General features: G+C 47.9%; 1 protein-coding gene across 1 annotated transcript in view; it reads right to left on the bottom strand.

Annotated features, from left to right (window-relative positions):
• The window catches only part of PLD4 (phospholipase D family member 4), a 32,442-nt gene extending 19,972 nt beyond the window's left edge, over nt 1-12,470 (bottom strand). Inside the window, exons 1-4 of the mRNA XM_048853617.1 lie at nt 12,355-12,470; nt 7,920-8,009; nt 5,585-5,793; nt 366-549 (exon numbers count right to left, since the gene is read on the bottom strand). Coding sequence (XP_048709574.1) covers nt 366-549; nt 5,585-5,793; nt 7,920-8,009; nt 12,355-12,357 — 486 coding nt within the window. The 5' untranslated portion in view covers nt 12,358-12,470. The remainder of the gene's footprint in view (nt 1-365; nt 550-5,584; nt 5,794-7,919; nt 8,010-12,354) is intronic.
• Nucleotides 12,471-22,628: the final 10,158 nt, after the last annotated feature.

Below are 22,628 nucleotides of genomic sequence, written 5' to 3'. Positions count from 1 at the left end.
GGGAAAAAAAATTGCTGGTCCCCCACTTCAGATAGCTTGAGAAGCACTGGAATAGAGGACAGGAGAGGGCAGAGCTGAGCCCAGGGGAAGGGCAGCTTTGGAAGAGAAGAGAGACTCTTGGAAAGGAAGATCAGGGTGGAAGACTCTTTTGGTTTTGTGTTTGCTTGGACTTTGGTACCCCAGAAGGCGTGGCTTTCTTGTGATTTGGCTGGTGGGCTAAGCCGCCTCTGTCATGTCAAGCTCCAAAGGCCAAGAGAATGGTATGAGATGAGAGTAAACTGTGGCAATGGAGGGTCCTGGAGCCAGACCGGGTAGGTATACTGCTCTATTGATCATATGTGAGCTTATTCCTGTTTTTCTCTTACCAGTTCAGATGATGAGTCATTTACATTTATATCTTCTCCTGTGAGAGACCAGTAGTAAGAAGCCACATGAATTCTTTCCTGTGCCATGTTGAGGAGACCCATCCAGGCTTGGTATAAGGGTTTCACAGTGGTGCTATTTTTCTCATAAGGCATGTCATAAGGAATACTTTCCACAAGTTCAAAACTGCAATGGCAATTGCATATCATGAGGCAAACATTCATGAACTGAGAGTCATTCATGCAGGACACTGAAGAATATGCCTCTCTATATGCTGTAATGGACAATTCTAAATTAGAACCCCAAGGGCTGGGCAAGATGACTGGAGAGTGTTTGCTGGCTCTAGCTTCTGTAATCCTATGAGATGATTTAACTAGGAATTCGATGATTTAACTGGGAATTGGTCCTGCTTCGAGCAGGGGGTTGGACTAGATGACCTTCTGGGGTCCCTTCCAACCCTTATATTCTATGATTCTATGAGATGTGTAATCAGAAGATTTAATTATGTTCCCAAAATAGTGATGCTTTATAAATGGTTCCAGTATGTTGCTTTGTTATCTTCCTCCTTTTGAGGTTGTTAACATTATGACTATTTCTCTATCAGTTAATTAACTCTGCCCTGGTCTACACTAGGAGTTTAGGTCAAATTTAGCAGCGTTAAATCGATGTAAACCTGCACCCGTCCACACGATGAAGCCCTTTTTTTCAACTTAAAGGGCTCTTAAAATCGATTTCTTTAATCCTCCTCTGACAAGTGGATTAGCACTTAAATCGGCCTTGCCGGGTCAAATTTGGGGTACTGTGGACGCAATTAGACGGTATTGGCCTCCGGGAGCTATCCCAGAGTGCTCTATTGTGACCGCTCTGGACAGCACTCTCAACTCAGATGCACTGGCCAGGTAGACAGGAAAAGGCCAGTGAACTTTTGAATTTCAATTTCCTGTTTGCATGGTCACCTGCAGCTTGCCACACTGGCCAGAGCTCATCAGCAGAGGTGACCATGCAGAGCTCATCAGCAGAGGTGACCATGATGGAGTCCCAGAATTGCAAAAGAGCTCCAGCATGGACCGAACAGGAGGTACGGGATCTGATCGCTGTATGGAGAGAGGAATCCGTGCTATCAGAACTCCGTTCCAGTTTTCAAAATGCCAAAACATTTGTCAAAATCTCCCAGGGCATGAAGGACAGAGACCATAACAGGGACCCAAAGCAATGCCGAGTGAAACTTAAGGAGCTGAGGCAAGCCTACCAGAAAGGCGAACGGCCACTGCGGGTCAGAGCCCCAAACATGCCGCTTCTATGATGAGCTGCATGCCATTTTAGGGCGTTCAGCCACCACTACCCCAGCTGTGTTGTTTGACTCCTTCAATGGAGATGGAGGCAACACGGAAGCAGGTTTTGGGGACGAGGAAGATGATGATGATGAGGTTGTAGATAGCTCACAACAAGCAAGCAGAGAAACCGGTTTTCCTGACAGCCAGGAACTGTTTCTCACCCTGGACCTGGAGGCAGTCCCCCCCGGACCCACCCAAGGCTGCCTCCTGGACCCGCCAGGTGGAGAAGGGACCTCTGGTAAGTGTACCTTTTAAAATACTATACATGGTTTAAAAGCAAGCATGTTTAATGATTAATTTGCCCTGGCATTTGCGGCTCTCCTGGATGTACTCCCAAAGCCTTTGCAAAAGGTTTCTGGGGAGGGCAGCCTTATTGCGTCCTCCATGGTAGGACACTTTACCACTCCAGGCCAGTGGCACGTACTCGGGAATCATTGTACAACAAAGCATTGCAGTGTATGTTTGCTGGCGTTCAAACAACATCCGTTCTTTATCTCTCTGTGTTATCCTCAGGAGAGTGATATCATTCATGGTCATTCATGACCTCAGGAGAGTGATATCATTCATGGTTGAAATAGGGTGCTTTTCTTAAGGGGAAATGCAGAGGTGCCCGTTCCTGCTGGGCTGTTTGCCTGTGGCTGAACAGAAATGTTCCCCGCTGTTAGCCATGGGGAGGGTATAGCCATTGTTCTAGAAAATGTGTCTTTTTAAATACCACTGCCTCTTTTTTTTTCTCCACCAGCTGCATGTGTTTCAATGATCACAGGATCTTCTCCTTCCCAGAGGCTAGTGAAAATCAGAGGGCAAAAAAAACCCGCACTCGTGATGAAATGTTCTCTGAGGTCATGCTGTCCTCCCACAATGACAGAGCACAGACGACTGCATGGAGGCAGACAATGTCAGAGTGCAGGAAAGCACAATATGACCTGGAGGAGAGGTGGCGGGCTGAAGACAGGACTGAAGCTCAAATGTGGCGGCAGCGTGATGAGAGGAGGCAGGATTCAGTGCTGAGGCTGCTGGAGGACCAAACCAGTATGCTCCAGTGTATGGTTGAGCTGCAGCAAAGGCAGCTGGAGCACAAACTGCCACTACAGCCCTTGTGTAACCAACCGCCCTCCTCCCCGAGTTCCATAGCCTCCACACCCAGACGCCCAAGAACGCTGTGGGGGAGCCTCCGGACACCCAGCCACTCCACCCCAGAGGATTGTCCAATCAACAGAAGGCTGGCATTCAATAAGTTTTAAAGTTTTAAACTTTTAAAGTGCTGTGTGGCCTTGTCCTTCCCTCCTCCACCACCCCTCCTGGTGCTTCTCTCCTCCACCACCCCTCCTGGGCTACCTTGGTAGTTATCCCCCTATTTGTGTGATGAATGAATAAAGAATGCATGAATGTGAAGCAACAATGACTTTATTGCCTCTGCAAGCAACGATTAAAGGGAGGAGGGAGGATGGTTAGCTTACAGGGAAGTAGAGTGAACCAAGGGGCGGGGGGTTTCATCAAGGAGAAACAAACAGAACTTTCACACCGTAGCCTGGCCAGTCATGAAACTGTTTTTCAAAGCTTCTCTGCTGTGCACCGCACCCTCCTGTGCTCTTCTAACCGCCCTGGTGTCCGGCTGTGCGAAACCAGCAGCCAGGCGATTTGCCTCAACCTCCCAACCCGCAATAAACGTCTCCCCCTTACTCTCACAGATAATGTGGAGCACACAGCAAGCAGTAATAACAGTGGGAATATTGGTTTCATTGAGGTCTGAGTCAGTAAACCGCGCCAGAGCACTTTTAAACATCCAAATGCACATTCTACCACCATTCTGCACTTGCTCAGCCTGTAGTTGAACAGCTCCTGACTACTGTCCAGGCTGCCTGTGTAGGGCTTCATGAGCCATGGCATTAAGGGGTAGGCTGGGTCCCCAAGGATACATATAGGCATTTCAACGTCCCCAACAGTTATTTTCTGGTCTGGGAATAAAGACCCTTCTTGCAGCTTTTGAAACAGATGAGAGTTCCTGAAGATGCGAGCGTCATGTACCTTTCCCGGCCATCCCATGTTGATGTTGGTGAAACGTCCCTTGTGATCCACCAGTGCTTGCAGCACTATTGAAAAGTTCCCCTTGCGGTTTATGCACTCGCCGGCTTGGTGCTCCGGTGCCAAGATAGGGATATGGGTTCCGTCTGTGGCCCCACCACAGTTAGGGAATCCCATTGCAGCAAAGCCATCCACTATGACCTGCACATTTCCCAGGGTCACTACCCTTGATATCAGCAGATCTTTGATTGCGTGGGCTACTTGCATCACAGCAGCCCCCACAGTAGATTTGCCCACTCCAAATTGATTCCCAACTGACCGGTAGCTGTCTGGCGTTGCAAGCTTCCACAGGGCTATCACCACTTGCTTCTCAACTGTGAGGGCTGCTCTCATCTTGGTATTCTTGCGCTTCAGGGCAGGGGAAAGCAAGTCACAAAGTTCCATGAACGTGCCCTTACGCATGCGAAAGTTTCGCAACCACTGGGAATCGTTCCAGACCTGCAACACTATGCGGTCCCACCAGACTATGCTTGTTTCCCGAGCCCAGAATCGGCGTTCCACCGAATGAACCTGGCCCATTAGCACCATGATGCATGCATTGGCAGGGCCCATGCTTTCAGAGAAATCTGTGTCCATGTCCTGATCACTCACGTCACCACGCTGACGTCGCTTACTCGCCCGGTATCGCTTTGCCAGGTTCCGGTGCTGCATATACTGCTGGATAATGCACGTGGTGTTTAACGTGCTCCTAATTGCCAAAGTGATCTGAGCGGGCTCCATGCTTGCCGTGGTATGGCGTCTGCACAGAAAAAAGGCGCTGAACGATTGTCTGCCGTTGCCCTGATGGAGAGAGGGGCAACTGACGACATGGCTTACAGGGTTGGCTTTCAGGGAATTAAAATCAACAAAGGGGGTGGCTTTGCGAGAAACTGAATGGCCCCCTCAAGGATAGAACTCAAAACTGGGTTTGGCAGGCCATTGATTTCACAGAGGGAAGGAGGGAGAGAGGAGAAAATGAATACAAAACAAATCTGGTCTATATCTTGTTTTGAGCCACTTCATCTATTTTTATACATCTTGCTGGCAGCAGACTGTGCAGTACGACTGCTAACCATCATCATCTCCTGGGTGCTCGGCAGAAGACGGTGCAGTATGATGACTAGCCATCATCTTCTGCTAGCTGGAGGTTAAAAGACAGTGCACTGCCGGTAGGACTGAATCGCCACGAGACGAAACAAGGGAAATGACCTGGCTGAGTCACTCCCATGTTTGCCCAGGCACCCGATTAAAAAAGCACCCAGGACTACGTCGATGACGGCTACCAGTCATACTACACTGTCTGCTGCCAAAAGGCAATTAACTGCTGCTGTGTAGCAATGCATTACCACGTCTGCCAGCACCCAGGAGACATACGGTGATGGTTTGCTGAGCGGGCTCCATGCTTGCCGTGGTATGGCATCTGCACAGCTAACTCAAGAAAAAAGGCACAAAACGATTGTCTGCCCTTGTTTTCACGGAGGGAGGGAGAGAACGGGGGCCTGACGATATGTATCCGGAACCACCCACGAGAATATTTTAGCCCCATCAGGCGCTGGGATTTCTACCCAGAATTCAGATGGTCGACGGAGACTGCGGAAACTGTGGGATAGCCACCCACAATGCAACGCTCCGGAAGTCGACTGTTGCCTCGGTACTGTGGACACACTCCGCCGACTACATGCACTTAGAGCATTTGTGTGGGGACACACACAATCAACTGTATAAAACCGCTTTCTACAAAACCGACTTCTATAAATTCGACCTAATTTCGTAGTGTAGACATACCCTCTCTCTCTTTCTACAAACCATCAGATCTGGCTTACTTGCATGAATCATTACATCTATTGACATTGTCTTCATTAATCATCTTGTCTTCCAAGATATCTCCAAAGAGTCCTTGCTCCTCCATCTGCTGGTAACTGCTGATAATGGTTTCTTTGTCCTCTGGAAAATCTATGGTGACTGGTTTTATGATGTAAATAGCCATCAGGACAACAAACCCAACTATTGAAATCACCAGTACAGACTGAAACTAGAAGAGAGTTCATGTTAGAGATGGTTTGTCATAGCTGAAAAGCCTTCCAAGAGCCATTAATACTGTACCGGGTACCTATCACTTTACAAACAAGTACCTGAATGTTAATTCTGCTTTCAGCTACTATCAAACAGTTCATTTGCACCACATATGTCATTCAGATCAAGAACCCTGAGCTTGGGGCTGATTTTACTTTTTAAATTTTATTTTATACCAATACACCAAAAATCCTCTCTTTACCCAAACTTTATTTGACATGTTTCATTTTTCTTTAATTAACACAAGAATAGCAGATATTCATCTGTAACGCAGCCTGAAATATGGAGTCATAATCATAATTTGTATATTTATAAACTTGGAAAAAAAACAACAGGCAGTTTTGCAGTTATATAAATACAAGTCAGAAACATAAAGCTATTTTTTGGTTTCAGGCAGTTGTTTGTTTTTAGACTTCTATAGTTCAAATGTCACTTTGGAAAGTGGAACTTAGCAAACCATTAGTACATGACATCGATAGTGTTCCTCTTTATGGTTTCATTTTGGTCTAACAGCTTGGTGTTTCCCGTTTTCTGTGTCTTTCATAACCAGAATGTCTGGAGAACTTATTTATATACAGGTACAGTCCATACACTCATTATGAAACTTACAACATAATACTGACCTCTATATGACTTTCCTATATTAAGGAGATTGAGCAATGGAGCAATAATTATAAATGTTAGGATCATTTTTACCTAGTCATGCCCAGACCCTCAAAGGTATTTAGGCACCTAACTCCCACTGATTTCAACTCTAGAGAGTACCTCTTGCAACTCTTAGGAGCTGGGAATGTTTGGCGCCTTGTGGAAGGCACTCAACATCTCTGGGCTCTAAAACCTCCAGGGTGTGGACCTTCCTTTCTTATTCATTTGAAAATGCCTGATAAGCCCTAGATGTAAATGTGAACAAACAAAAATAATTGTAAATAATAGAAATAAGCACAATTACTAAACTTCCATCTTAGATTTTAAACACTCTAAGAAAACAGCTAAAAATACCACTTGTAGTGTAAATATCTGTTTGGTTTTAATTTTTGTGTAAATTCTCTAATGTTTGCGACGCTACCATCAGTTGAAGGGTGAACCTCTGTATAAAACAAACCGACCTAAAATGAGCATTTTGACCTGTAACAATGCTAACAGATTAGAGACAGATCATCTAATTTAGGAATGGTGTGACTCACAGTCCATTCCCACTCTCATTGAAGTCAGTTGCAAAATTCCCATTGATTTGAACAGGGTGAGGATTCCACCCTATGAATGTGAATGGCATGGGTTATGTTGTAATATGGGTTTGCAAGGGAAGAAATCCACGTTGAAGACAACCTGGGCTTAGCACCCCTATGCCACAGTGCTGGGAGCAAGTTTGAGTGGATAAAATAATTCTAATGGATTGTTACTTGGTGACAGGGGGAACATAAATCAGGGGGAACATTCACCCGAGTACATTCACCCCAGTGTAGAGAATACTTAGTCCTGCCATGAGTGCAGGGGACTGGACTATGATTCTAAGACACATATACACACAAGGCTCTACAAATTGCTTAATCCCTTAAAATAGTATCCAAGTGGTACATCGGCCTTGCGGATGAATTTCATCCGCTGTATTACGTAGGCCATTTTAAAGGGTAAATCCACATAATTTCACTGAAGTCAGTGGCCCAGATCCTCAGCTGGTGAGTAAACTGACAGGGCTCCATTGACTTCAGTGGAGCTGGGCTGATATACACCAGCTGGAGATGTGGCCCACTAAATTTGTCTGTTTATCTATTTGCCTCCTGTCACTGCCGAACCTGAGCACCAATGAAGTACATGGCACTGCTTGCATGAGTGGGCGTTACTCTCACAAGCAAAGGCTGCAGGACTGGTCTCTATATTGTCACACACTGTGGGGCCGATCAGGGCCCCGGTTAAGTTAATGAGGATTTTGGCCACTGACTTTGCTGCAAACAGGCTCAAAGCCAACTTGTAATTCTAACCCATATAATAAAAATATTAAATTGTTTTTTTTTCCCCAGTGATCTTGATACAATGTACGTATTCTCAGTTCTCATTCACTACATCACAGTGTGTTTGAATACCTACCGTTTTGATGCCTTTTTGGTCATTTGAGTTTAATTTCACATAGGAATACTCATTTAACAGCAGGGATTTTTTAAAAGCATTTTTTCCAATCTGCAAAACAGAAACATATGTACGGGAGGGAAAATAAGAAACTGAATTAAGTACTATGGCAACATTTGTATAAAGCCTGTTACGCACAGAAAACCAGGTTACTGCAGTTGTACTTTATGGAGTTCTGGAAATGACAAGTGTACAGAACAATCATCGTATTATGGAACTTTGGTGACATTACCAAAATGACATGGCCCAGTCTTTGCACATGGAATGCATTCCCTGTAACTAATTTGCAAGGAAATGACTCTCTCATTGTTCAGATCTCTCCTCAAGACCCACTTCTACCATGGTGCCTACAAATAAATTGGCCAACTAATAATGCCAAAGTACAGAAGCTAGAGGGGACAGTGGATCTTTTTCAAATCTAAATTGTCTAACATTTTGACTGTATATTTTGTCCTTCTTCCCTACCTTGTGCACCGGGGTTGTCTTCTTAGATTGTAAACTCTTCAAGTCAGAGACTGGGACATGGACCAAGTAGGTCTGCTGAAATCTGCAAGTCTCTTCTCTCCATTGCAGCCATGCTCCAGGAAACTAGCTAACCCCACAGCTCCGGCTATGCTGTTCCCAGTTGCAAGCGTCATCAAGGTCTCCAGCCACAGAGTGTCCCTGCTGTAGTGCTGTTCCCAGCCTAGCAGAGGCAACCCCCAGGAGTCACAGAAAGGAGTGGAAACATGGTTGGGTACCTGATGCTTTGGTAACAGAACCATATCCCCTAGACTCACTGAAGCTCACACCAGAAGGCAGGGTAAGAATCGTTAGGGGCCACACTGGGAGTTGCCTTTCCACCTAGGTGCTTTAGCATGGGCTCAGCTGCACCCACAGAACATATAGTGCTGTTCAGGTTTGGTCTGGCAGTGGCTGGCATGCAATCTGGTTGCAGCGCCACTCAGGTTTGGAGCCCACTGTCAGTAGTGTGGGGAGTGACTCACCCGCCCCAACCGGGGCCAGCTCCAACCGTTGCTGTAGTTGGCATCATCGTGGTGGGGCTGGAGCTCAGGAAGAGGCAGGACAGGGAACAGTGCCCTGTCTGCACTCAGGGCAGAGCCCTCCCCATCCCTGCAGAAGGGCAGTGACCCCAGAGGCTTGACCCCTCTGTGAGCCCCCATCCCATTCCCAGCTCCTCATCCTCATGAGGAAGGCAACAAGCCCACAGGCCTGGGCCCTCTTTGCCCTCCCCACTCGGTATTGTGCATCCATGGAGTCGGGAAGCCACATCCACCCCTGCCTTTCCAATCACTTCACATGCCTAAGGGTCAAACTCACTCCCGAGGTCACTGTAGTTACCTCAGGGATGAATTTGGCCTTCACGGGGATATTAGGCATTTGTATGTATTCAGAAGCAAAGAGCACATTCTGAGGAAGGGCAGATTCAGCTATGATAGTGGCAAGGGGGACCAATATGGCATGAGCACCTATCCTGGCCCTGTATCTCCTTTCTACACCTCTGCCTCTGTCCCTGAGCCATAATGTATCTGCAACACTGATTGCCTGTAGGGACTGATTCACAAGAGCTGGATGAGTGAAGGAAAGAGGAGGAGAAGATCTCAGGAAGCAGTGGGAAATCAAGGAGCAATGATGCTGAAATGTAGATTTGGGGAAGGGAAGAGACTCAGATGAAAGAAGAGAATGCAAGATGAAAGGGTAGAGAAGCTAGAGCAAGAAACACAGAAGAGGAAGAAAAGATGACAGGATAAAATGAGTGAATACAACCACGCATAATAAACAACACCCCACACATGCACAGGAGAGAAAGCTGTGATTCCATCTATGGGACTGGTTATTATTATTTTTAATCATGTTTATTACAGTAGCAGCTAAAGACCAACCAAGAATGGGGCCCCTTTGGGCTAGGCACTGTACAAACACAGAGTATTGAGCAATCTCTGCCCTGAAGAGCTTACGGTCTAAATAGACAAGACAGACACCGCGTCGGGGAAGGGATATAGAGTGACCAATGTGATGGTGGCAAACGCCATCTTAGTTCCACCACATTGTTTGGGACGTGGGTTTAGTTAGGAGGCAGTCACCGAAATGGAAAGAAAAGGGGAAGGGGCCATTGAAAGGAAGGGTGGTGTGGGGGACAGGCCAGATGAAAAGAGGGTAAGCAGGCCAATGTGGAGTGAGGCTGAAGGGAAGAGATTGCAAGGCATATGCTGCGAAGCTGGGGGGAGGGGCGCTGCCCAGGCTACGGCCTCACCATTTGTAAGCAGGTACACGGGAAAAAAGGCTGCCACCTGGCTGGTTTTCTGTTCTCGTGCCGGTTGCCAGTCAAGAGAGGTAATCTGCTGGGGGTTTGGCTGCGCACACGTGCAGCCATGCGCGGGGAGGCTCTTGTAATGCGTGGCTGTGCACGTCACGGCTGGGAGCACGCTGCAGCTGGCCCCTACGTCCCAATCTGCATGCACAGTGGGCAGCGTGCCGCATGCCTGGCCCTCCCCTGCCAGCTGCTGAAACCATGCAGGTCCGCCTAGTGCTGGGCACGGGACTGGAAGAGGGAGGGACCTGTTACCCGAAGGCGAGGATCGCCATCAGGGAGGGGTAAAGTAAGGAGTGGAGTGGGGGTGGCAGGGGCTCTTGGGAGGGGACAGTTGGGAGAGTCCCCCAAGGGCTCAGCCTCCAGCTCCTGGTAGGTGACGGTTGTAGGGGCTCATTGGCCTGGGGGAAGGGATGGGCAGGCTGATGGTGGGGTAGGTGATGTACCTGAGAGGGGAAGAAGAGGTTCAGGTGGGGGAGGGAGGGAGAAAGGGCAATGTCTCCCCCCTCTTTAAATGGCTCTCCGTAGCCCCAGCTGGAACAGAGGAGGAGCCCTGGAGCAAGCAGCCAGTCAGCACAGGGTAAAGAAAGTCCAGTCAAGCGTGTAGAAAGTTCTCTGAATGTCCAGAGGTCCCTGCTGGGGCAGTTTTTGCAGCTGCACATACGGGAGGCACCACCTGGGTCTTAGTCCCTCCAAAATGGGAGGGGGGCTCCCCTGCACAGTTCTGGGTCTGGGATGGGGTATTGGGGAGAGGGGCTGTCCTGGCTAGGCCCCATTTTCCCCCCTCCACCCAGTGCAGCAATCCGAGCAGCTGCTGCTTCTGGCTAGAGCGCTTGGTGAGAAACCTTCCATTCTGAGTGGACTTGGTGGAATCAGAGAACTCAGATATAGGAAAGCCCTGTGAGGTGCCATCTAGCACATCCCACTCCTCCACGTTAAATGCTTCTTTGCCGCATATTATTTGATGCCGGCAGGATGCCTTGAAAGAACTGCAGCCCTGTTATATGCGCCTACAGATACATTATGCCTTAGCATCTAGAACTTGCAAAAGCAGTAATTATCATGTTTCACTTCTCTTTTCCAGTAACAGTTACAAGATGGGTTTGGACAGCAGCATTTCTCTTTTACATATTATCTGAACAGCCTCCCACTCGCCATAAAAAGCACATGGAATAAAACCCCCATTTTGTTCAAATTAGGGAATTCTGTGTACCACTGACTCGGTTGCATTGAAGTCAATCGAACTATACCTACTTACACAAGCTGAGGATGTGGCCCCAAAGTTTAATTAAAAAAAAAAAAAGAATATACTGTGGAATCAAACAGAACTCTTAAAAGAAAAGCAGAAGTCGTAGCCCAATAAGGAACCACAACTTGTTAACAGCTTTGTTTGACTTTGGTGGGCTTTAGTCGCTGAAAGTAACTGACAAAGTGCAAAGAACAAAAGTCTTATTTAATTTTGCTCATCAGATTTCAACAGGCAGGCTAATATTAGACTACCTGGATATACATAGGTTGGGGCATTTAATCGTCATATAGAGGTGGGTTGGGTTTTTCTCCTCAAAAATCCCTTTTGATGGTGTCGTATAAAGGGACTGTTAAATAGTAACAGCAACAAAAGAGCCGCAACTTGGGCTTCTGGTGAGTTTTTTTCTCCATGAGAAATGAACTGTTTCAGATTCCGAATTTCAAACGTTTACAAAGATGAGTCTCTAGAATAACAGGTTTCAGAGTAACAGCTGTGTTAGTCTGTATTCGCAAAAAGAAAAGGAGTACTTGTGGCACCTTAGAGACTAACCAATTTATTTCAGCATAAGCTTTCGTGAGCTACAGCTCACTGTAGCTCACGAAAGCTTATGCTCAAATATGAGCTACAGCTCACTGTAGCTCACGAAAGCTTATGCTCAAATAAATTGGTTAGTCTCTAAGGTGCCACAAGTACTCCTTTTCTTTTCTCTAGAATAAAACACCCTCCCCAGATAAAACAGATAGAAGCTGTTTTATGTGCCTCAAATTAGTAAGGTGCATTCATCTCCCTGTTTCCCAAAAATACAAGATGACAGCATAATCCTTCAAAGTACTTACCATCTTGGCAAACTGTCTGCTGTGAAAATGCTCTGCCTTCTTTTGATCAGGCTCACAGCTGCTGTTCTGGCAGCCAGCAGACAAAATCTCCTGCAACACATTTGTCCCTCCTGCCCCCTTTCACATTTGCTTTTTGCTGTAGATAACTTCCTCTTCAGGGTGGGAGTGTCACAAAGCTCATAAATAGATAGAGATCCCAAGTCACTGTCTGGCTCTGCCTATCCGAGTACACCTCGGGTTCGGGTGCCCAATCCTGAACTGGTGTAAATTAGCATAGCTTCCACTGAAGTTGCTTTCCAAACAGCCCCTAGGGCCCTGCTGCTGTTGAATTAAATGGCAAAATTTCCATTGGCTTCAGTGGTGCAGGATCAAATCTGAAAGGCTGAAAGGCTACAGAGAAAGGCTATGTTAGGGGGAGTAATCGATCTTCAATGCAGTGTCCATGTGAGATGTTCCAGCAGGTTTACTTCAATAACGTCAACTCTTATTGCACTTTGCACAAGCTCTGAGGGCCCAACCCTGCAAGGTGCCAAGTAACAAGGTGTGCTGAGTACCCTGAACTCCCATTGACTTCAGTGGGTGCTGAGGGGGCTTAGTATACCCAGGAATTGCTTGCGTCTTGCAGGATTGAGCCCACAATACATTAAGGTTTTAAAAACACTAGGCAAAATCCTGGCCCCATTGCAGTCAAGGCAGGACTTCCATACCCCATCATTGGGTCCATCCTCTAGTCCACCACTCCCCTCCCAGATAAGGTGTTTCTATCACAATAGAGGTAACAGAGGCTGAACCAAAGGCACAGAGTCAGTGCCACACGTGGCAGCAGATTTAACAGCCAGCGATGCTGCTTTGACTATATGCCAGGGGTGATGCCCTGGCCACACTGAAGTCTATGACTAAACTCCCATTGATTTCGATAGTGTCTGGGATTTCTCCCCAGGTGTAGCACCACCCACTACTGAGTGCTGTATGCAAGGCTTAATTCTGACTCCCCTCTAGCACTAATTCATGCCCATTTATTAGCATCCTCTCATTTATTAAACACGATACTGGAGCCTGTGGCAGCAGCGTCCTACCGTCTGCATGAGGCTAAAGATTCAGGACTCTGAAATTGCACAAGGCAACAATGAACAGTTTAGTTAAAAGCAAACATTCTTTCAAATCCAGATTGCCCGGGACACCATCCTGTAATTGGGTTGCCCCTTTCGGCAACGAAAAGGAGCGTGATCGGAAAAATCTCTAGTCCAGATTTTAGAGGCACCATTTGAGATGCCTGAAAGGGGCCTGGTTTTCAGAAAGGGCTGAGCACCCTCAGGCCCCTTTGGGGCATTCTCAAGCTGGGGCTTCCAAAAGCGCTAGTCACGTTTGGAAAATCCTCTCCATAATGATCTTACCTGCACATGCACCAACCCTCAGGGAATCCGGAATGTTGCCTCCAGAATCCAGGAAATGGAGACATTTCTCCTCCCCATGGTTGGCTCACTGTCCAGCTGAAATTCTGATGTAAATATGCCCTCCTGCTTTTCAGCCCTCTGTGGTCTAGTTGCCTCCTATTTGTCTGATCTCACATTCACTTCCTCCGCCAGCTCTACGTTTCTAATCTTAGGGTATGTCTACACTACGAAATCAGGTCGAATTTATAGAAGTCAGTTTTTTAGAAATCGGTTTTATATATTCGAGTGTGTGTGTCCCCACAGAAAATGCTCTAAGTGCATTAAGTGCATTAACTCAGCAGAGTGCTTCCACAGTACCGAGGCAAGTGTCGACTTCCAGAGCGTTGCACTGTGGGTAGCTATCCCACAGTTCCCGCAGTCTCCGCTGCCCATTGGAATTCTGGGTTGAGATCTCAGTGCTTGATGGGGGCTAAAACATTGTTGCGGGTGGTTCTGGGTACATATCGTCAGCCCCCGTTCCCTCCCTCCCTCCGTGAAAGCAAGGGCAGACAATCGTTTCGCGCCTTTTTTCCTGAGTTACCTGTGCAGACGCCATACCACGGCAAGCATGGAGCCCGCTCAGGTAACGTCACAGTATGTCTCCTGGGTGCTGGCAGACACGGTACTGCATTGCTACACAGTAGCAGCAACCCATTGCCTTTTGGCAGCAGACGGTGCAATATGACTGGTAGCCGTCATCGTCATGTCCGAGGTGCTCCTGGCCGCGTCGGCTGGGAGCGCCTGGACAGACATGGGCGCAGGGACTAAGTCTGGAGTGACTTGACCAGGTCATTCTCTTTAGTCCTGCAGTCAGTCCTATTGAACCGTCTTATGGTGAGCAGGCAGGCAATGCGGATTGCTAGCAGTCGTACTGTACCATCTTCTGCCGGGCAGGCAAGAGATGGGGATGGCTAGCAGTCGTATTGCACCGTCTTCTGCCGAGCAGCCATGAGATGCGGATGGCTTGCAGTCCTTCTGCACCATCTGCTGCCAGCCAAAGATGTAAAAGATAGATGGAGTGGATCAAAACAAGAAATAGACCAGATTTGTTTTGTACTCATTTGCTTCCCCCTGTCTAGGGGACTCATTCCTCTAGGTCACACTGCAGTAAATCACAGAGAAGGTGCAGCAAGGTAAATCTAGCCATGTATCAGTCAGAGGCCAGACTAACCTCCTTGTTCCAATAAGAACAATAACTTAGGTGCACCATTTCTTATTGGAACCCTCCGTGAAGTCCTGCCTGAAATAATCCTTGATGTAAAGACACCCCCTTTGTTGATTTTAGCTCCCTGAAGCCAACCCTGTAAGCCATGTCGTCAGTCGCCCCACCCTCCATCAGAGCAACGGCAGACAATCGTTCCGCGCCTTTTTTCTGTGCGGATGCCATACCAAGGCAAGCATGGAGGCCGCTCAGCTCACTTTAGCAATTAGGAGCTGTAGCCAGACAGCCAACCCCCCCGCCTCCCCCCTCAGACCAGCATTGCTGGAAACACAGGAGGAAGCCGGAACATGGCACTTAACATATATTCCAGCACAGCCTTTGAAGCTGTGAAAGCACAGGTGTGCTGCTACAATGTGCCTCTGGAAACAGATACGACGATTAAGCTCACAGCAGGCAGAGGCCCTGTGACAGACATGGCTCTTAGCCCCTACTAAATAGCGTGATGCACACACACCAACATCCTAGGTGGGAAAATATTTACCCTGATAAAAGAAATGTCCAGTAGTCGAAACTTATTGTTTCTCTCCCTTGCAAGTGTAAACTACTCTTGCGAAAGCTGGCGTCACCCCGACAGACCAGCCTCAATTTGGCATAAGAAAGGAGAAAGAGAATAAAGGAGTACAGAGGTATAAGTAGGGGACCTACAGCACCATGATTTTTGAGTGCTTTTCACTATCTATCTGCTGGTCAGATAAGTGACAGCCTCCCAAGGCTTCTGCAGCTAAGAGGGTCCCTAAGCCTTGTCCCTTATTCGTCTTTCCGCGGAATTGAGTGACCGATCCTGGCTTGGCACCGCTGGAATCGAGAGATGCAAGGAGGGTAAGAAGCAACCACACCTGATCTCCTACCTTTAGTGTACACATATTTTGAAATAGAGCTCTATACTTTGTTTTCTTTCTTTGGGATTGTGGCTTCAGTTTTGTAACTTGTTTGTGTGTGTGTAACATCTCTACATTTAAATAAGTAGGCACTAGCAATTTTGTAACCACATGATTAGAATCTAGCTTAATAAATTTTGGTAACCATTTGTGCATAAGCCTGACTTGTTTTCTCTGGTTTACTGTAAAGCAGCCGACACAATTAAAGAACCTCAGCCGTTTTGGCTCTAAAGCCTGGCCATTAGGTGAGAGTACTAAGAGCCTAGCGTTGAGTTGTGCCGCCTCCACGGGGCAAACTCTTGGGGCACCTGTCAGTCAATCCTGGCTGCCCGCTGCGAAGGAGCTCTGAGCTCTAGCAGTTAAAGTCACAGGTGGTTAGGACCTTGGGGCATCCGTCAGCCTAGCCCGGGCTGCCCGCCGCGAAGGGACAGTGCGTCCTAGCGGTTAAAGTCACGGATGGTATAAACGGGCATAGCTGGAACCTCACCAAACATCCTTGGCCGTCGGCTAACAGGAGCACATTCAACACCACACGCATTATCCAGCAGAATATGCAGCACCAGAACCTGGCAGAGCGATACCAGGCGAGGAGGCGACATCAGCACGGTCATGTGAGTGATCAGGACATGGACACAGATTTCTCTGAAAGCATGGGCCCTGCCAATGCATGCATCATGGTGCTAATGGGCCAGGTTCATGCGGTGGAATGCCGATTCTGGGCTCGGGAAACAAGCACAGACTGGTGGGACCGCATAGTGTTGCAGGTCTGGGACGATTCCCAGTGGCTGCGAAACTTTCGCATGCGTAAGGGCACTTTCATGGAACTTTGTGACTTGCTTTCCCCTGCCCTGAAGCGCATGAATACCAAGATGAGAGCAGCCCTCACAGTTGAGAAGCGAGTGGCGACAGCCCTGTGGAAGCTTGCAACGCCAGACAGCTACCGGTCAGTTGGGAATCAATTTGGAGTGGGCAAATCTACTGTGGGGGCTGCTGTGATGCAAGTAGCCAACACAATCAAAGATCTGCTGATATCCAGGGTAGTGACCCTGGGAAATGTGCAGGTCATAGTGGATGGCTTTGCTGCAATGGGATTCCCTAACTGTGGTGGGGCCATAGACGGAACCCATATCCCTATCTTGGCACCGGAGCACCAAGCTGGCGAGTGCATAAAACGCAAGGGGTACATTTCAATAGTGCTGCAAGCTCTGGTGGATCACAAGGGACGTTTCACCAACATCAACGTGGGATGGCCGGGAAAGGTACATGACGCTCGCATCTTCAGGAACTCTGGTCTGTTTCAAAAGCTGCAGAAGGGACTTTATTCCCAGACCAGAAAATAACTGTTGGGGACGTTGAAATGCCTATAGTTATCCTTGGGGACCCAGCCTACCCCTTAATGCCATGGCTCATGAAGCCGTACACAGGCAGCCTGGACAGTAGTCAGGAGCTGTTCAACTACAGGTTGAGCAAGTGCAGAATGGTGGTAGAATGTGCATTTGGACATTTAAAGGCACGCTGGTGCAGTTTACTGACTCGCTTAGACCTCAGCGAAACCAATATTCCCACTGTTATTACTGCTTGCTGTGCACTCCACAATATCTGTGAGAGTAAGGGGGAGACGTTTATTGCGGGTTGGGAGGTTGAGGCAAATCGCCTGGCTGCTGGTTACGCGCAGCCAGACACCAGGGCAGTTAGAAGAGCACAGGAGGGCGCGGTACACATCAGAGAAGCTTTGAAAACCAGTTTCATGACTGGCTAGGCTACGGTGTGAAAGTTTTCTTTGTTTCTCCTTGATGAAACCCCCCACCCCTTGGTTCACTCTACTTCCCTGCAAGCTAACCACCCTCCCCTCCTCCCTTTAATCATTGCTTGCAGAGGCAATAAAGTCATTGTTGCTTCACATTCATGCATTCTTTATTCATTCATCACACAAATAGGGGGATGACTACCAAGGTAGCCCAGGAGGGGTGGTGGAGGAGGGAAGGAAAATGCCACACAGAACTATAAAAGTTTACAACTTTAAAATTTATTGAATGCCAGCCTTCTTTTTTTTGGGCAATCCTCTGTGGCGGAGTGGCTGGTTGGCCGGTGGCCCCCCCACCACATTCTTGGGCATCTGGGTGTGGAGGCTATGGAACTTGGGGAGGAGGGCGGTTGGTTACACAGGGGCTGTAGTGGCAGTCTGTGCTCCAGCTGCCTTTGCTGCAGCTCAACCATACACTGGAGCATACTGGTTTGGTCCTCCAGCAGCCTCAGCATTAAATCCTGCCTCCTCTCATCATGCTGCCGCCACATTTGAGCTTCAGCCCTGTCTTCAGGCCGCCACCTCTCCTCCCGGTCATTTTGTGCTTTCCTGCACTCTGACATTATTTGCCTCCACACATTTGTCTGTGCTCTGTCAGTGTGGGAGGACAGCATGAGCTCAGAGAACATTTCATCACGAGTGCGTTATTTTTTCTTTCTAATCTTCACTAGCCTCTGGGAAGGAGAAGATCCTGTGATCATTGAAACACATGCAGCTGGTGGAGAATAAAAAAGGGATAGCGGTATTTAAAAAGACACATTTTATAAAACAGTGGCTACACTCTTTCAGGGTAAACCTTGCTGTTAACATTACATACATAGCACATGTGCTTTCGTTACAAGGTAGCATTTTGCCTCCCCCCCAGGGCCTGGCTAGCCCCTCAACCCTCCACCCTCCCCGTGGCTAACAGTGGGGAACATTTCTGTTCAGCCACAGGCAAACAGCCCAGCAGGAATGGGCACCTCTGAATGCCCCCTTAAGAAAAGCACCCTATTTCAACCAGGTGACCATGAATGACATCACTCTCCTGAGGGTAAGACAGAGAGATAAGAACGGATGTTGTTTGAACACCAGCAAACATACACTGCAATGCTTTGTTGTACAATGATTCCCGAGTACGTGTTACTGGCCTGGAGTGGTAAAGTGTCCTACCATGGAGGACGCAATAAGGCTGCCCTCCCCAGAAACCTTTTGCAAAGACTTTGGGAGTACATCCAGGAGAGCCGCGAATGCCAGGGCAAAGTAATCCTTTCACATGCTTGCTTTTAAACCATGTGTAGTATTTTAAAAGGTACACTCACCGGAGGTCCCTTCTCTGCCTGCTGGGTTCAGGAAGCAGCCTTGGGTGGGTTCGGGGGGTACTGGCTCCAGGTCCAGGGTGAGAAACAGTTCCTGGCTGTCGGGAAAACCGGTTTCTCCGCTTGCTTGCTGTGAGCTATCTACAACCTCATCATCATCATCTTCTTCGTCCCCAAAACCTGCTTCCGTGTTGCCTCCATCTCCATTGAAGGAGTCAAACAACACGGCTCGGGTAGTGGTGGCTGAACCTCCTAAAATGGCATGCAGCTCATCATAGAAGTGGCATGTTTGGGGCTCTGACCCGGAGCGGCCGTTCACCTCTCTGGTTTTCTGGTAGGCTTGCCTCAGCTCCTTAAGTTTCACGCGGCACTGCTTCGGGTCCCTATTATGGCCTCTGTCCTTCATGCCCTGGGAGATTTTGACAAAGGTTTTGGCATTTCGAAAACTGGAATGGAGTTCTGATAGCACGGATTCCTCTCCCCAAACAGCGATCAGATCCCGTACCTCCCGTTCAGTCCATGCTGGAGCTCTTTTGTGATTCTGGGACTCCATCATGGTCATCTCTGCTGATGAGCTCTGCATGGTCACCTGCAGCTTGCCACGCTGGCCAAACAGGAAATGAGATTCAAAAGTTCGCGGTTCTTTTCCTGTCTACCTGGCCAGTGCATCTGAGTTGAGAGTGCTGTCCAGAGCGGTCACAATGGAGCACTCTGGGATAGCTCCCGGAGACCAATACCGTCTAAGTGTGTCCACGGTACCCCAAATTTGACCCGGCAAGGCCGATTTAAACGCTAATCCACTTGTCAAGGGTGGAGTAAGGAAATTGATTTTAAGAGCCCTTTAAGTTGAAATAAAGGGCTTCATCGTGTGGACGGGTGCAGGTTTACATCGATTTAACGCTGCTAAATTTGACCTAAAGTCCTAGTGTAGACCAGGGCTTAGCCTTCTCTCCATCCCCTCCCGCCTTCACAGCAAGGGCTCCCTCTAGCATTTGCTCTGCGGGCAGCCAGCTGGGACTCTCTCACCTGCCTCCTACAGAAAGCAAACCCCTCTCACTTAAAAAAAATCTTCCTCTTCTCTTTGGCCCAGGACTGACACACTCTCTCCCTCTGACAAACGAGTTCGGACCCTATTTTTGGGGGGGAAGGACGATATATTACAAGACATTGCACTGGTAGACATGAGAGGTTTGTTAGAAGCTGCTGGGTTAAAATGCTTTCATTGCCAGAGTTAATAATAGATCAGGATGTTGAGGTTATTTTAGATTACCACAAAAAAAATTCAGTTTGGTTTATGGTGGTACCCGAATGACACCACAAGGATCATGGGTGAGAGGGGAAGATCCTGGTTCCAGCCCTCTACTTTCCACTCCCATCAGCGATGGGGCAGGACTTCTCTTGTGCAGTGACCATAATTTATCAAGGGCCAGGGTATGCATGAAGCTCACTAGATGTTGTCGGAAGCCTCCTGCATCTTCTTTCCCACTCTAACAGTGGCTGTTTTAAGTGGGGCATGCTACAGTCTGCCCCTTGAGTTGCCCATGGCCTAACAGCAGAGATAAACAGCGAAAAGGCCTGACCCCTGCTCACCTTAGCCTCCTGAAAACAAGTGTCATTCTTCTTACTTCCTTCAAAAATAACAAAGAAGCTCCCCCTCCAAGGTTTGCTCATCACAAAGCAACATGGTACAGCTCAGCAGAGCAGATTAGGAGAGGGTGTGTGTGAAAGAAAGACCTTTTCTCCATGGAGACCGTACCTCAATTCCCTCAGTCAATGGCCAGCCCCCAACGTGTAGCAGCCCCAGTGCGAGCATAAATAAACAACGCTGCAGTTTGTGTCGGTGGAGCTTTCCCCGGCTTGAAACCAGGGTGTGCTTCACGCGTGCAAACTGCAGCTTTCTTTGTCAACAACCAGGGTTTGGAGAGGAACAACTACCCACTAGTGCATGCCAGAATTGGGACACATTGCCACTGGAAACAAACTTCCACTGGAGTCAAAGCATGAATACTTCTCCTTCCAACTGCAAGTGTGTAGGTATGGATGGGTATGTCTATACCAGAAATGCTAATGTGGCACAGCTACACTGCTGTAGGATAGACCCGTACTACAGTGACTGAATGGGTTCTTCTGTTGCTCTAGTCACTCCACCCCTCCACGAGGCGGTAGCTAGGTCAACAGAAGAATTCTTCCATCGGCCTAGCGGTGTCTACGCCAGAGCTGAGCTTCACATTATTACACAGGGCGTGAACTTTTCCCTTGCCCAGAGTTCTGTGGTTGAGTGAGAGAGCACACGCCGTTTGCACTTTTGGTAACAAGGTTGGTGGTTGCTGGTTTTTTTACATACAAATAAAAAAAGGCATTTCTTGTAAGAAAGGAGGGAGCGATGGTGGCTACCCACTTGTTTTTGGCTTCCCTTGCTCTTCCTCTGCTATTCAGAAATTGAAGGGATCTCCTTGTTTTACATTAAAAATATCAGGTCTTGCTTTCCCTGTTAGTTCTGGAGGACGTGATCCTGAGACACCAACACTTTGGGTTTCTTAAACAGTCTGAGCTCTCTCACTGACCCCTGCCTTTCATTTCTGAATCCTTCAGCTCCCGCCTAAATCAGGCAACTGGCCATCAGCAGGCAGCTAGGTTTGGTGCTGCTGCCTGTCGTTCTCTCTCTTCCTTCACTCCGAGCTCCAGGTGAGCTCTATCTGACCATGGAACTGAGGTCACAAGGATCCTGCTTTCAGCCATGAATACAATATTTCATTCAAGCTGGTTAAAAAAAAAAGAAAAAAAGACAAGACTATGCATTGGCTCCCCTACATTCTCCCCACCTTTATTGGCAAGGTCCAGTGTAAGTGATCAGGCCCACGTATAAACTGCATTTCTGTATGAGAGCGACAGTTCGGAATCGGAGATCAATGATGAGTTTAGGGAGTTACTTTTGCAAATATGGACAGATGCTGCAAACCCTTAAAGATGGGAGTAATCCTCATTCCCACTGGGCTACTCCTGTAAGATTATGGGGGAATCAGGCCATGTATGTGTCTTACACCGGCCGGGAAAGGTTGAAAGAGCACAGCAGGATTTCAACTGACTGCTGTACTCCGTGGTAAGCAGTCATGACAGCTGCTTCTGCCTTTCCTCGGGTAAGATTTAAAAGTGAACGATAATGGCCTTCATCACTAAGTGAGCAGTTCTTACAGCAGTTTCACCGCATCTTATTTTTATTCAGCCAAGACTTATTAAAAATTAATGAAATGGCTGCCCCTTTGGTTTCAAAGGGCACTTTGCATGGCATTTAAAACACTCAGAAATATTGCTCAGTGTTGCTAAGTCAGGGTGTGGAGAGTGTCACAATAAGGATACAATCAGTGCCATATTTTAGGGGATGTAAGGGTCTCTCTCTCTCTCTCTCTGTGTGTCTCTGTAAAAGATTACACTAGCCAGTGGTGCTGGAACAGAAGTAAGAAAAGGGCCTCAGAACAGAAGGTGCTTTTCAGGTCCCCATTCTGCAACTGAATCCACATGGGTGTATCCATGTGCATTAAATGGGCGCTCTACGTAGGCAACAATATGGTAGTTGTAAGAGACTCCAATCGTGTTTGTTACTAAGTAGCAATATGATCCTTCATGCCATTATAAGGGGCA

This window comes from Caretta caretta, chromosome 6, assembly GCF_965140235.1.
Source record: "Caretta caretta isolate rCarCar2 chromosome 6, rCarCar1.hap1, whole genome shotgun sequence".
Taxonomy (NCBI): Eukaryota; Metazoa; Chordata; order Testudines; family Cheloniidae; genus Caretta; species Caretta caretta.
Note: the sequence above shows the minus strand (reverse complement) of the source record. Positions and strands in the feature narration are given on the sequence as shown.